This window comes from Entelurus aequoreus, linkage group LG09 (genome assembly GCF_033978785.1).
Source record: "Entelurus aequoreus isolate RoL-2023_Sb linkage group LG09, RoL_Eaeq_v1.1, whole genome shotgun sequence".
NCBI classification, from domain to species: Eukaryota; Metazoa; Chordata; class Actinopteri; order Syngnathiformes; family Syngnathidae; genus Entelurus; species Entelurus aequoreus.
The window spans coordinates 19659533-19674279 of NC_084739.1; the positions used below are offsets into that span (position 1 = coordinate 19659533).

The following is a 14747-nucleotide window of genomic DNA, read 5'->3' on the forward strand; positions in this document are numbered from 1 at the left end:
CCTTTGGCAATGGACAATGTCCATTAATGTGCATTGTCCCATGTACTATAACAAAGGAGTTGTAATATACATCTATTAACAAGCTTATTGGTGTGTTTAGTGCAGGGGCCGGCAATCCAAAATGTTGTAAGAGCCATATTGGACCGAAAATACAAAAAAATAAATCTGTCTGGAGCCGCAATAAATTAAAAGCCTTGTTTAAGTGTTATAATGAAGACAACACATGATGTAAGTGTCTATATTAGCCTACTATCAAAATGACGATGTGTCGCAGGCTGACGCAAATCTTTGTTGACAGAAATGTTGAAATGTCATATTTATTCTACACATTTTTACAACATTAGAAACCATTAGTACAATGGTGGGTTCTCAGAGGGTGAGTTAATTCCTGGGAATTACTGTCTTAGAAAGGCCAAAGGTATAGATGTGTGTGTCCAATTTAAAGGAAACGTCAGGCTGTCTTCTTCTAATGGATTTATTACAATCTTTGTTAGCTGGTTAACGTTTGCTGTGGTCTGGAACAACATGGCACACAAACAACTATGACAAATGCAGCCAATTTTACATACAGAAAATGTGTTATGAGACATGCAAATATAAATTGAATTAAGAGGACTTAAAGGAAATTGAATGAGCTCAAATATACCTACACACGAGGCATAATGCAATATGTACATACAGCTAGCCTAACTAGCATGTTAGCATCGATCCCTGATGTGGGATCTGAGCCGAGGATGTCGTTGTGGCTTGTGCAGCCCTTTGAGACACTTGTGATTTAGGGCTGTATAAGTAAACTTTGATTGACTGATCAAATATGCCTGATTAGCACTCCAACGAGTCAATAACATCAACAAAGCTCACCTTTGTGCCTTCACGCACAACATTAAAAGTTTGGTGGACAAAATGAGACAAAAAAGGAGTGGCATAAAACACGTCTTAGAAAGTCGGAGAAAGTTGTAGGACAAAACGGCGCTCGCCAAATAGTCTCTAATCGCTGAAGTAGGGCTGGGCGATATGGCCTTTTATTAATATCTCAATATTTTTAGGCCATGTCACGTTACACGATATATATCGCGATATTTTGCTTTAGCCTTGAATGAACACTTGATGCATATAATCACAGCAGTATGATGATTCTATGTGTCTACATTAAAACATTCTTGTTCATACTGCATTAATATATGCTCATTTTAAACTTTCATGCAGAGAGGGAAATCACAACTAAGTCAATTTAGCAATACTGTATTTATTAAACAGTTATTAAGCAGTGGCACAAAAATTCATGTCATTTCTAAAACAGAAAGTGCAAGATTGTCAAAGACATTTTAAAACAAGCTATTAGTGCACTTTTGTGTATAATGTCACTAAGATGACAAATCAAAACAACACTAAATTAAAGTGCACTTTTTGTACAGAACGCCACTACAATAGTTACAAACAAATAAAGTGCACTTTTGTGCATGATGTCACACAAGATATTTCAATAAGTGTCACATAAAAATGAGCTGCATATCAAATAGTATATGTCATACGGTGTTGATGTTGTAATGGTTGCTTGGGCATTTTGTGGGTTTTGCACCGAACGGAGATGTTGACATGCGGAGTTTGAAGCACTCTTCATTCTCTAGCGGGTGACTTTTCAAATAATGTTACAAATTTCCAGTGCTGCTACTTTTAGTAGCAACGCTTTTGTTCAACATATTCCCGCTTGAAGCCAAACCACCGCCAGACGATGGATCCCGGGCTGTTTTTCTTAGGAATTAATTCTTCTTCCATTTGTTACCAGATTTGCACCTTCTCTCTCTCGTATTACCACCCGCACCACTCCGTTAGCATCACAGCTAACATTACCATGTCGCTACCTCTCTGCTTTGCGGGAGCGTGTGACGTTGCACATGTGACGTATGTAAGAAGGTGCGCTTGTTTTAAGTCTCTGTAAGAAGAAGAGACCAGATAGAGGGAGAAACGCATGCAGTTTAATGCCCGCAGCTAAAAGCAACTGCGTGAGAACATATACTCGAATATCACGATATAGTCATTTTCTATATCGCACAGAGACAAACCCGCGATATATCGAGTATATCGATATATCGCCCAGCCCTACGCTGAAGCATATTTAATATAAACAGGGAGATTCCTAACAATTAGGGAGGTTTGTGTCATGTTTGTCCTCCTACAAAAACCATATTAAAACAAAAAATACACTACCGTTCAAAAGTTTGGGGTCACATTGAAATGTCCTTATTTTTTTAAGGAAAAGCACTGTACTTTTCAATGAAGATAACTTAAAACTAGTCTTAACTTTAAATAAATACACTCTATACATTGCTAATGTGGTAAATGACTATTCTAGCTGCAAATGTCTGGTTTTTGGTGCAATATCTACATAGGTGTATAGAGGCCTATTTCCAGCAACTATCACTCCAGTGTTCTAATGGTACAATGTGTTTGCTCATTGGCTCAGAAGGCTAATTGATGATTAGAAAACCCTTGTGCAATCATGATCACACATCTGAAAACAGTTTAGCTCGTTACAGAAGCTACAAAACTGAACTTCCTTTGAGCAGATTGAGTTTCTGGAGCATCACATATGTGGGGTCAATTAAACGCTCAAAATTGCCAGAAAAAGAGAACTTTCATCTGAAACTCGACAGTCTATTCTTGTTCTTAGAAATAAAGGCTATTCCACAAAATTGTTTGGGTGACCCCAAACTTTTGAACGGTAGTGTATATTTTTCCCCAATTTATTTCCATTTTTCATTCATTTTTGAAATAGCTCCAGAGAGCCCCTAGGCCGGCGCCTAAGAGCTGTGGTACAGACAAAAGTTAAGTCGGAAAGAATGCAGTAGTTTATAAATTAATTATTGTTTCTGTGTGGCCCGGTAGCAAATGCGTCCCCGGACTGGTGGTTGGGGACCACTGATCTACACTACAATGAAATGTTTGAAAAGTAGAAAAAAATCGTAGTATGACCCCTTTCAACAAACGATCCCACTGGTCTGTTTTTTGCAAATGAACCCTTCATGTTCCATTATGGAGGCCCCTCTCACACAGATGGTACATATCAGCATTTCTCACAGCAGATGTACATTCTACGCCCCAACTGACTCTCATGAAGATGGATTTCCTTCATGCTGCCAGCATGCACAGTGGACCTTTTCCACTGCAGACATTTGGACAGTAAAAAGAGCACAAATGGAACTATCAACAATGTCTCGCCTCCATTCAAGCATCCCAAGATGCAGCAGTAGTAAAGCATCCGGCCCTCGACTCTTGTGTAGTGCATTACTAAGACTAAATGGGATTATAGGTTCTTCCGAGACAAGATGACATTAATCTTCCATGCACCAATTCAGCATATCGGAAACTATGCAGAAGAGTTCTCCCAAGTAATAATGTCATTAAATGTACATTTAATTACATTCAGGCGGTGTGGCTGCTGTAAGCAAGAATGGGCCCTGCCACACGTCCAAGAGCCGCCCGAACAGATTTATGAGGCCCTGTAAATTTCTCTATTTCTGCACCACCAAGACAGGACCTTATTGAATACTCAAAGAGACAATGACAAAAGGGAAAGTGGGAAATAAAAAGAAGCCAGTTAATTGTATGTAGGTTGGGCATCAAGTGTCGTGAGTGGCTCATTTTAGACATAGGTAATAGAAAGATTACAATTAACTATTAATTACTATTAATTTGATGGCACCAAAATGAGATATATGAAATGATATATTTGTGAGATATGCAGTTACCATCGCCTATATCCACAGACAAGAGGTGACAGTGGCCTGGGTCGATACCACATTTTTGCTGGGCTATACAATTATTGCAGCAAAACAAAATTATTGTCAGCATTATTTTGATTCCAAATTAAGCACTAATTTATTCATAACACTGTAGTTTTGGGACTAAAAGGCGCAACTAAAATCCTTTCATTTTTTCAAAAATCGACAGTGTGGCTCTCTGGTTGTGCTTACCGACCTAAAAGCGGTTTTATTTAGTACATGGTGTAATGGTAAGTGTGACCGGTAGATGGCAGTCCCACATAAGAGATACATGTGCGCTGCAGGTTGACTGACGCCTGTTTAATAAATCTAACCTTCGAGCAAGTACACTACAGGTTAGCAACCAAGCCCAAAACGTTGATGTTTCATTGAGAATATAGAACATTACACTGCCAATAAATAAAATCTCTCAAAATGTTTTAGTACGACTTTAGTGGGCTACAAAGCTGTGCTTCAACATTCGGGTATTGTTATGATGTGTGTATAAGGATCCCAAAATGGCACCTATTAGGAGACATGTTATCTGGCATTTTGTTTCATCCTATTATGCAAAACCAACTTTTCTTACCTATTGGTACCCGCTGTTGTGTATTTGGGATCTGCATAAGTCCTAAAAATTTGCGCGAGTCCGCCATTATAGCCCGCGCCGTAGTCAATAAGTTCCTTCTTTTTCTCTATCCTCTGTTTATGGGGTATTTATCCTCCGCTGTTGCCAACAGAGCCAACTATTGATGACGTCATAGAAGGGCGGCAGAGCAAGCGGGGAATGTCGAGAGTTCAGACGAGGCTAATACAGGCACATCGTGGAATAAAGTGAAGTGAAGTGAAGTGAATTATATTTATATAGCGCTTTTCTCGAGTGACTCAAAGCGCTTTACATTGTGAAACCCAATATCTAAGTTACATTTTTAAACCAGTGTGGGTGGCACTGGGAGCAGGTGGGTAAAGTGTCTTGCCCAAGGACACAACGGCAGTGAATAGGTTGGCAGAAGCGGGGATCGAACCCGTAACCCTCAAGTTGCTGGCATGGCCACTCTACCAACCGAGCTATACCGGTTGGTGAGAGACTATATAAAGAAATGTTTCAAACACATTTGGATTCCTGCAATATAATAAAAACACCACCCTATTATTCTCCGAGAAAAGCTCTGTTGCATGGTTGTAAAAGTCCTTACTTCCTTTTAATTGCGCTTATCCTCTTTGTAGAAAGACGGCAGCGACAAGCCCCTACTAGCTCGCACACATCACTGTTGGGCTCACTATATATTATGTATTGTCTGATGAGCAAATATAATAGGCTGACCATATTCTGAAATCCCAAAAAGAGGACACATACTGTATATGCGTGCCAAGGCCGGGGCTAGGTAAGAATTTGCCAATGATACTCGAATTTGCTTTATAAATAATATATTTATTTAAATAAAGCATTTTTTCTCCTCTGTTGACAGCAGTGTTGGCGCTAGGATTTTTCAAAATGGGGTCCCCATCAAGTCATAAAAATGGGGTCCCACAGTAAATTTTTGGGGTCCCACTTTTTTGTAAGCGTTTTGAAAACAAATGATGAACGTATGCATTGTCCTGTTATATCTCACATTCTATATTGTGTTTTGGAAAAAGGTTGTCATAAACGTTACTTAATTCATTAAAAGAAATAATAAAAAAAGAAGACAAATTTGTATGCATATGTAAATTTATTCAGTTATAAACATTCATTCACTTTCTTTTTTCCTTCATGGATCTAAACTCTACCGCTGCTGGTAGTTTTTTCTATGTTTTTATTTAATAAGTTGTAGGTGTATTTATTTCAGTATAAAAGTGTAACAAGTGTTTTGCTTCAAAGGGTAGACTCATCACGCTGCAGCCTTACCCTGTATTTGATTAGGAAATTTTCAAAATCAGTAAATAATTTTTTAAGAAATGATCTACCATACTGTCATGATCCGTGGTCCGGATCATGTTTTGTGTTTTCGGTTAGTTTTGGACTCCTTTAGTTCCTGTTTGTGCACCTCTGAGTTGGTTACCATGGCTACCTATTATTTTCACCTGCCTCTTGTGTTCGGGACGCTCACCTGCTGCTAATCAGAGACATTATTTAAACCTGCCTTTGCCAGTCAGTCGGTCTGGCTTCTTTGTTTGCTCCACGCAACAAGTTACGTTGGTGATTCCTGTGATTCTTGATTCTTGTTCCTGCGCTAAGCTTCGCCATAGCTTCCCATGCTATCGGCCTGCTTTTCTGTTTATTCTTCTTTTTGTCTGCTTGTATCTACGGTGTATGATTTATGAGAAATTAATCATCTCCTACCTTCACGCTTTTGACCGGAGTTGTCCGTTCTGCATCTGGGACGAACGACCCCGCATAATGATGCGACCCCATTGTGACACCATACGTTTAGAATCAAATATTAGTATTAGTGCTGTCTAATGATAACTTCTTAAAATCTGAATAATTACACTTTTGAATTTGAATATATCATGATTAATCAAAGGTTATTACTATGTGCTTGCATTATATAAATAAATAAAAAATATTTAAAAAATTTGGACACAATGCAATTTCATTGGCAGAATGTCTTACGGGGAACATTTTTTAAAGTCGTCTGTGACCTTTTAACAACCAGCGCCACATTTTAGGTAACCATCCACGGTTACCCTTTGTGGAGAGGGGGGGGGGGGGCACAGATTAGGTGACCACAGATGAAGCGCTAGCTGTTCAAAGTCTGACCACTCCTCTGGGCATCAGTTGGGGACGTCTCTGCGCTGCTGACTTGTCTTCACTCAAGATGATCTCTTGCTGGTCCCACTATGGACTGGACTCTCACACGATTAACTAGATCCACTCGACGTCCATTGCATCCATTGCACCGGTCGCCCGGGGGGTGGGGTCCCCACATCTGCGGTCCCCTCCAAGGTTTCTCATTGTAGCCCATTGGGTTGAGTTTTTCCTTGCCCTAATGTGGGATCTGAGCCAAGGATGTCGTTGTGGCTTGTGCAGCCCTTTGAGACACTTGTGATTTAGGGCTATATAAATAAACTTTGATTGATTGATTGATTAAGCTAAAGGAGCATGTACGGTCCAAATAAATAGTGTGAAATACATAATTCTTGTAATATTTTGTTTGTGATTAATCAAATGAGTCAACTCAGATTTAGGCAGCTGTGTGAACAATATTATATTTGCATTATCATTATTATTATAGACATTTTGTGTACATAGACACAGTTTTAAAAGATGGAAGCAAAAACAGGTGCTCGTGTTTTCATTGAGTGTACAGTATAGTCCTAAAACAAGGTGCTTAAAGGTGTTTAGTAACATGATACATTCAGGACAACTCTGTTCATAATCAGAATAATAAGCTTGAAGTCTACGTATTGTACATGATTTTTATCGTGGTCGAAATGTTGATTTTTCACCTTTTGTTTTATCTTCATTCTATATAAAGTTGTTATTTGTAAGCTCTGCTGCGTTTTCATTAACTATCTAATCAGTTTCTGATTTACTTACTGGAACTACCGGACATCACTGGGTGAATATAATTAAGCACCATAGGATAAAATGCATGCAGGCACCACCTAATTATAATATATTGTGAGGTCTCCAAGTAGAAATCAGTCAGCAATAAGTTTACCCGGAAGACGACAAACAAGACTTTTCCGTAAGAGACAGCTGTTTCGCTGTTTTACAAACGTATCACTATCGACTGTGCTGTAATTAATTGACAGTCGACAGAAATAACTCACAAACAGAGCAGCTGCGTCTTACCTTGGGATACTGTTGCACTGGGATGAGGACTCTCTCGGACAGCTTAATGTTCTTATTGCTGATGATATCAAGGTATTTCTTTATAATGCCGTCTTTTCGCAGTTCATCACCTTCGTGCTTTTCAATTTCTGCAGCAGAGCAAAATGAAAAGAAGCGTTGCGAGTTAAGTTGTGCATCAGTCAGCGTGGTCTCGGCTGACATGGGGTCGACAAATAGTGACAAGATAATAGTCTGACACTGGGGACACATTGGGAGAAATTAAGCCCCGTTGGCCTCATGCAGCTGTAAATAGAATCACATTGTGATACCAGTTTACACGCTCTTTGGTATCATTAGAGAGAATCCATTTGCATTAGTAAGCTCGCACATTAAGATCATATTTACACACCATAAATACCAATCCAAGCGCACTTTGTCTCTCTATTATTTGCATGTGTTGTGCAAATTGGCCCAATTGTCGTCTCACATGCATCTAGCAGTACACAACTGTATCAGCTTGGCAAAGAACACTCCTAACAGTGATTTCATGGATGGATCTTTCAGAAGCACTTGACCTAAAGAAGTCAAACAAGCGCAGACATGAAATAGGACGAGAGTTGAAAATATGAAATGCGAGCGTTTCGTCAAGGAAGGCTGCTTCTTTAGATCCTTATCACATAGATGAATTGTAGGGCTGGAGTCGAACTGGAGGCATTACAGAACAGATCTATCTGTTCATCTATCTATCCCGCTGATACTGTAATGGAAATGACAGCAACATTTAATGTCAGTGGCTGACTCCCCAGCAGCACCTATCACCATCGATGCAGACTGCTGCAGTTTAAAAGAAAAAGACTCCAATACACCAACCTCATGGGACTGATTTTCACACCCTTTTATTTGACACTTTCTGCAAGACAGGCGACCTAGTGGTACAGAGCAAGACACTCAGCTGTGCTGTCTAGGTGTTTTCTTATTTTATGATCACCTTAACACCATTGCAAGTATTGTACAGTACTGTATTACATAGTAGACTTTGCATGCAGTTGCAATCCCCAAGACGTCAGACAAGGGGTCCCCAAAATCCAGCCGGCGGGAAGTTCCAAGTTAAAAAAATACATTTAAAAAAAATTCATTTAAAAAAAAAAAAATCTGTCCTTTCTAATCCTTTTTGTACCGCTTGTTACTCTTGGTGTCTTCTAGCTGCTCAGACAAATCATATTGTCTAAAAATGCATTTTCACATCCATAAGGTGACATCATTGCGCTCAGAATGTATATATATATATATATATATATATATATATATATATATATATATATATATATATATATACTACCGTTCAAAAGTTTGGGGTCACATTGAAATGTCCTCATTTTTGAAGGAAAAGCACTGTACTTTTCAATGAAGATAACTTTAAACTAGTCTTAACTTTAAAGAAATACACTCTATACATTGCTAATGTGGTAAATGACTATTCTAGCTGCAAATGTCTGGTTTTTGGTGCAATATCTACATAGGTGTATAGAGGCCCATTTCCAGCAACTATCACTCCAGTGTTCTAATGGTACAATGTGTTTGCTCATTGGCTCAGAAGGCTAATTGATGATTAGAAAACCCTTGTGCAATCATGTTCACACATCTGAAAACAGTTTAGCTTGTTATAGAATCTACAAAACTGACCTTTCTTTGAGCAGATTGAGTTTCTTGAGCATCACATTTGTGGGGTCAATTAAACGCTCAAAATGGCCAGAAAAAGAGAACTTTCATCTGAAACTCGACAGTCTATTCTTGTTCTTAGAAATGAAGGCTATTCCACAAAATTGTTTGGGTGACCCCAAACTTTTGAACGGTAGTGTATTTATATAGATATATATACGTATATGTATATACACATCCACCACAGGCACCGGTGGAGGTGCGACAGGCCTAAGGCCAAGCGGCAAGACCACCTTGCTGTAATTTAAAAAAAAATTATATATATATATATATATATATATATATATATATATATATATATATATATATATATATATATATATATATATATATATATATATATATATATATATATATATATATATATATACATACACTACCGTTCAAAAGTTTGGGGTCACCCAAACAATTTTGTGGAACAGCCTTCATTTCTAAGAACAAGAATAGACTGTCGAGTTTCAGATGAAAGTTCTCTTTTTCTGGCCATTTTGAGCGTTTAATTGACCCCACAAATGTGATGCTCCAGAAACTCAATCTGATCAAAGGAAGGTCAGTTTTGTAGCTTCTGTAACGAGCTAAACTGTTTTCAGATGTGTGAACATGATTGCACAAGGGTTTTCTAATCATCAACTAGCCTTCTGAGCCAATGAGCAAACACATTGTACCATTAGAACACTGGAGTGATAGTTGCTGGAAATGGGCCTCTATACACCTATGTAGATATTGCACCAAAAACCAGACATTTGCAGCTAGAATAGTCATTTACCACATTAGCAATGTATAGAGTGTATTTCTTTAAAGTTAAGACTAGTTTAAAGTAATCTTCATTGAAAAGTACAGTGCTTTTCCTTCAAAAATAAGGACATTTCAATGTGACCCCAAACTTTTGAACGGTAGTGTATATATACATATATATATATATATATATATATATATATATATATATATATATATATATATATATATATATATATATATATATATATATATATATATATATATATATATATGTGTGTATCCAGCCCCCGGCTAATTTTTGTAAACCCAATGCGGCCCTTGAGTCAAAAAGTTTGGGCAACCCTGCGTTAGACACTTTTGTCGAGCCCTATCAAGTGTTAAAACTGTTAGTATTGTTCTTTTTACATACGAGCTGTTTTTTTGTAACGTGCATCTTACTTGCAGTTTTTATTACCTAATTTGGAGGTGTTGAAATCGCCATGTAAAATCGCTAATTAGTACATGTGTATAACTAATCCAACAGAATTAACATCGAGCTAGCCCATTTTGAAAAGTGGAGCCTCACGGCTTTTTTGAGCGCATTTTTCTTGCTCTGTTGACTTGGAAAATTGTAACGTTAACAAGAGGCTGTCCAACTGAGTGCTTGACTGCTTGTTTCCACGCCAAGTGATTGAGACAATGAGGTGACCAATGAAGACTCAAACAATTGTCAACCAGCCAGCAGCAATATCCTTTCTTCAATTGTACTTTACCAGTAGTGAATTTCAGTGGTATTAAAATCATGATTTTAGAAATTGATTCTTTAAAATATTTTACAATGAACAAAAATAAATAGAATTTATTTCGTAATAAAAGTCAAGATTCAATGTTGCCCGTGTTCTACTTTAGATCAGGTTTTAAAAATAAGGATCATGGCACAAGAGTAGTTAATCATTGCAAAAACTGCTTTAAATATTGAGATTTCATCCTTATCTCCAGCTACTAATTAGTTGTATTGCTGATTACATGATCAGGTATTGAACTAATGACTAATGCAGATGCAATCGGTCAAGGCACCGCATTAAATAAACCTCATATAGAATTTGTTTGCCTCCTTGTTCTTCTAAATTCTTACCTTTTGCCGCAGTATTCATAGCATATGCATGAAGTAATAACATTTTAGAAAAAGCTGTGAGAGTTATTATACTCCCGAACAGTGCATGATGGGAAACACCTCTCCTGTGGTCTGCAGCCTGCCGCAAGAAGATTGTGTTTGTGTGAAAGAGAGGCAAAGCCAGAGGAAAATCGGCTTACAGTGAAAAAAATGTTGCAAAACATTCACACGAGCGTCATCGTTTTAAAAAAATAAATAAAAGTAGACCGCAGCAACGTAAGCGTGGAGATCAGAGAGCCAAGAATGTGATTTGAAGGTCACTGCTCTCAATTCTCACACAAGATAATAAAAAAAAAGGGGAAAAAAAATCTCATTGGGGGAAGCGAATCATTTCAACTCTCAGTGACTATTCTGGTGCTCTTGATCCGCTCTGATGCAATGGCCAAAAGTGATTCAGCAGCGCTGCTTAGAGGAGAAGAATTGGGGGAGGGTTTAAATGGTCAGCTATAGGATAAATGTGTCCAAATACACAAGTTAGGAGCCTGCACTGTTAGCTCGTTGTTGTTGAAGGCCGAATGTACACTTGCAAAGGCACGGAAAGGAAAGCAACTAGAATGCAACTCAGTAGAACGCACACCTCCACAAAGACAAAAAATAAAAACAGTGATGGGGCATGTTTGTGTTTATTGTGTTCATTTGCCCGTCTGTATATTTCTGTAGCAGCACACAAAGCAAGAAAAATGCGCTCAAAAAAGTACAGCAAGGCTTCACTTTTCAAAATGTGCTAGCTTGATGCTAATTAATTGACTATTAATAGAAATGCTAGTGATTAGCATTAGCAATTTTACATGGCGATTTCAACACCTCCAAATTTGGAAATTAAAACTACAACCAAGATGCACATTACAAGCAAAGCTGGTAGGTCACAAGTAAAATACTTACAGTACAAACACTTTGTAGAGATCAACGAAAGAAAATACTGGCAAATTTGCCTTAATGCAGTACTTTTCGAATAGTGTGACCTCAGGTAACATGCTTTTTTTTGCTGTTTCAGAATATGATGAAGTGTATGTAGCACTTGGCTTCACTGTAACCACGGTGGGAGACGAGGAAAGACCGGTGTGTTGTTTTCTTTTAATGTCAATTAGCTTGTTATGCAGATAACAATTTGATAGACAAATTACTACTATACACAGTGGAGAGTGGGGGGCGCAAAGTATTTTTTTCTTGCAGGGGGAGGGGGGGGTGGACAGAAACTAATTGAGAAGCACAGCCTTAATGGCAAAAACTACTTCCCGGCCAAGGCAACACAACTTTGATTGATTGATTGATTGAGACTTTTATAAGTAGGTTGCACAGTGTAGTACATATTCCGTACAATTGACCACTAAATGGTAACACCCCAATAAGTTTTTCAACTTGTTTAAGTTGGGGTCCACTTAAATTGATTCATGATACAGATATATACTATCATATATACAGTCATATATACTATCATATATACAGTCTATACACTACTGCCATCTAACGTCTTGGAATAGCAGCTGCATGCAGTCTACTGTATAATACTTGCCAATGAAATTTAGAAATATTGTAAAAATTGAGATTTTATTATAAAACAATAAACATTTACTTACACACAAAAGTACCAACAATTTGTAACGCTGAGTACCGGTATCGATTTCCAGGTACCGTATCGTACCAGGAATTGGTACCGTATCATTTCTTTGTTCTCTATTTTTCTTTAACAGCAGCCTGCTTCCTTTTTCATGGAGAATGACAGGACAGGATCGCAGTGCAATTAGACTTAGACTTAGACAAACTTTATTGATCCACAAGGGAAATTGTTCCACACAGTAGCTCAGTTTCAAAGGATGGAAAGGGTAAGGAATGAAAGGATAATGCAGGTATTAAGTAGACTAAAAATGTACCATCAATTTACATATTATATAAATAGTATACAGGATCTTCAGCTCTCACTGGATCGGTTCGCAGCTGAGTGTGAAGCGACTGGGATGAGAATCAGCACCTCCAAGTCCGAGTCCATGGTTCTCGCCCGGAAAAGGGTGGAGTGCCATCTCCGGGTTGCGGAGGAGACCCTGCCCCAAGTGGAGGAGTTCAAGTACCTTGGAGTCTTGTTCACGAGTGAGGGAAGAGTGGATCGTGAGATCGACTGGCGGATCGGTGCGGCGTCTTCAGTAATGCGGACGCTGTATCGATCCGTTGTGGTGAAGAAGGAGCTGAGCCGGAAGGCAGAGCTCTCAATTTACCGGTCGATCTACGTTCCCATCCTCACCTATGGTCATGAGCTTTGGGTTATGACCGAAGGGACAAGATCACGGGTACAAGCGGCCAAAATGAGTTTCCTCCGCCGGGTGGCGGGGCTCTCCCTTAGAGATAGGGTGAGAAGCTCTGCCATCCGGGGGGAGCTCAAAGTAAAGCCGCTGCTCCTCCACATCGAGAGGAGCCAGATGAGGTGGTTCGGGCATCTGGTCAGGATGCCACCCGAACGCCTCCCTAGGGAGGTGTTTAGGGCACGTCCGACCGGTAGGAGGCCGCGGGGAAGACCCAGGACACTTTGGGAAGACTATGTCTCCCGGCTGGCCTGGGAACGCCTCGGGATCCCCCGGGAGGAGCTGGACGAAGTGGCTGGGGAGAAGGAAGTCTGGGTTTCCCTGCTTAGGCTGCTGCCCCCGCGACCCGACCTCGGATAAGCGGAAGAAGATGGATGGATGGATGGATATACTGATATATTGTTATATTATAGTATGAGGTTATATAATATATAAAATATATAACAAATCCCAATTACCATGTACAATATTACAGTATATGTAACAGCTGCAGCATACAATAGAGAGTAGATCCAGCAGAAAATATACATTATAAACAAAGAGAGGTAGTTAACATAGAAGCGGTCAGGTAATAGACAGATATCATCTATTGCTGTATGGCGAGTGATTATACAGCTGGATAGAGTGCGGAATGAAGGAGTTCTTGAATCGAACACTGTGGGAATGAAGCCGAAGGAGCCTGTTGGAGTATGTCCCTCAATTGTCTGGTGGAGCAGGTGGGCAGGGTTGTCCATGATGATGAGCAGTTTGTCCAGTGTCCTCCTGTCCCTCAATGACACAAACGTCTCCAACTGCGTGCCAATAGTTTGGCCGGCTTTCCGGATCAGTTTGTCAATCCGGTTTAAGTCCCTTTTGCTGGTGCTGCTCCCCCCCAAAAAAACACTGCAAAGTACAGGGCACTGGCCACAACAGACTGAAAAAACATCTCCAACAGTTTGCTGCACACATTAAAAGACCTAAGCTTCCTCAGGAAAAAGAGTCAGCTCATAGCCTTCTTGTTTACAGCTTTGCTGTTGTCCTTCCAGTCCAGTCTGCTGTTCAAGTGGACTCCCAGGTACTTGTACTGCTCCTCCCGGGCCTGTATTTTGATGGGCTCCACAGGGGTCAGTTTCTTCTTGAAGTCCATGACCAGCTCCTTGGTCTTGTCCACATTAAGGAGCAGATGGTTCGCCTGAGACCACTCCACAAAGTCAGCGATCAGTGTCCTGTACTCCAATTCCTGTCCCTCTCAGATACACCCGACCTCAAAAGTATTTTGTTACTTTTTGTGCATTTCCGGCCAATGTACTATCCATTCATTTTCTATAGCGCTGGGCCACATT

At 39.4% G+C, this 14747-nt stretch overlaps 2 protein-coding genes across 5 annotated transcripts in view; one reads left to right on the forward strand and one right to left on the reverse strand.

Moving 5' to 3' along the window:
• The window catches only part of khdrbs2 (KH domain containing, RNA binding, signal transduction associated 2), a 144649-nt gene that overhangs the window by 105249 nt on the left and 24653 nt on the right, over positions 1 to 14747 (reverse strand). For all 4 annotated transcript variants that reach the window (XR_009827240.1, XR_009827241.1, XM_062058290.1 and 1 more), the window contains exon 2: positions 7543 to 7670. Coding sequence is in view for 2 of the 4 variants with exons in the window: in XM_062058290.1 (XP_061914274.1) it covers positions 7543 to 7670 (128 nt within the window). In the remaining 2 variants the exon portion in view is untranslated. The remainder of the gene's footprint in view (positions 1 to 7542; positions 7671 to 14747) is intronic.
• si:dkey-103j14.5 (isoaspartyl peptidase/L-asparaginase) overlaps positions 1 to 14747 on the forward strand; it is a 108635-nt gene that overhangs the window by 48052 nt on the left and 45836 nt on the right. The window lies entirely within an intron of this gene.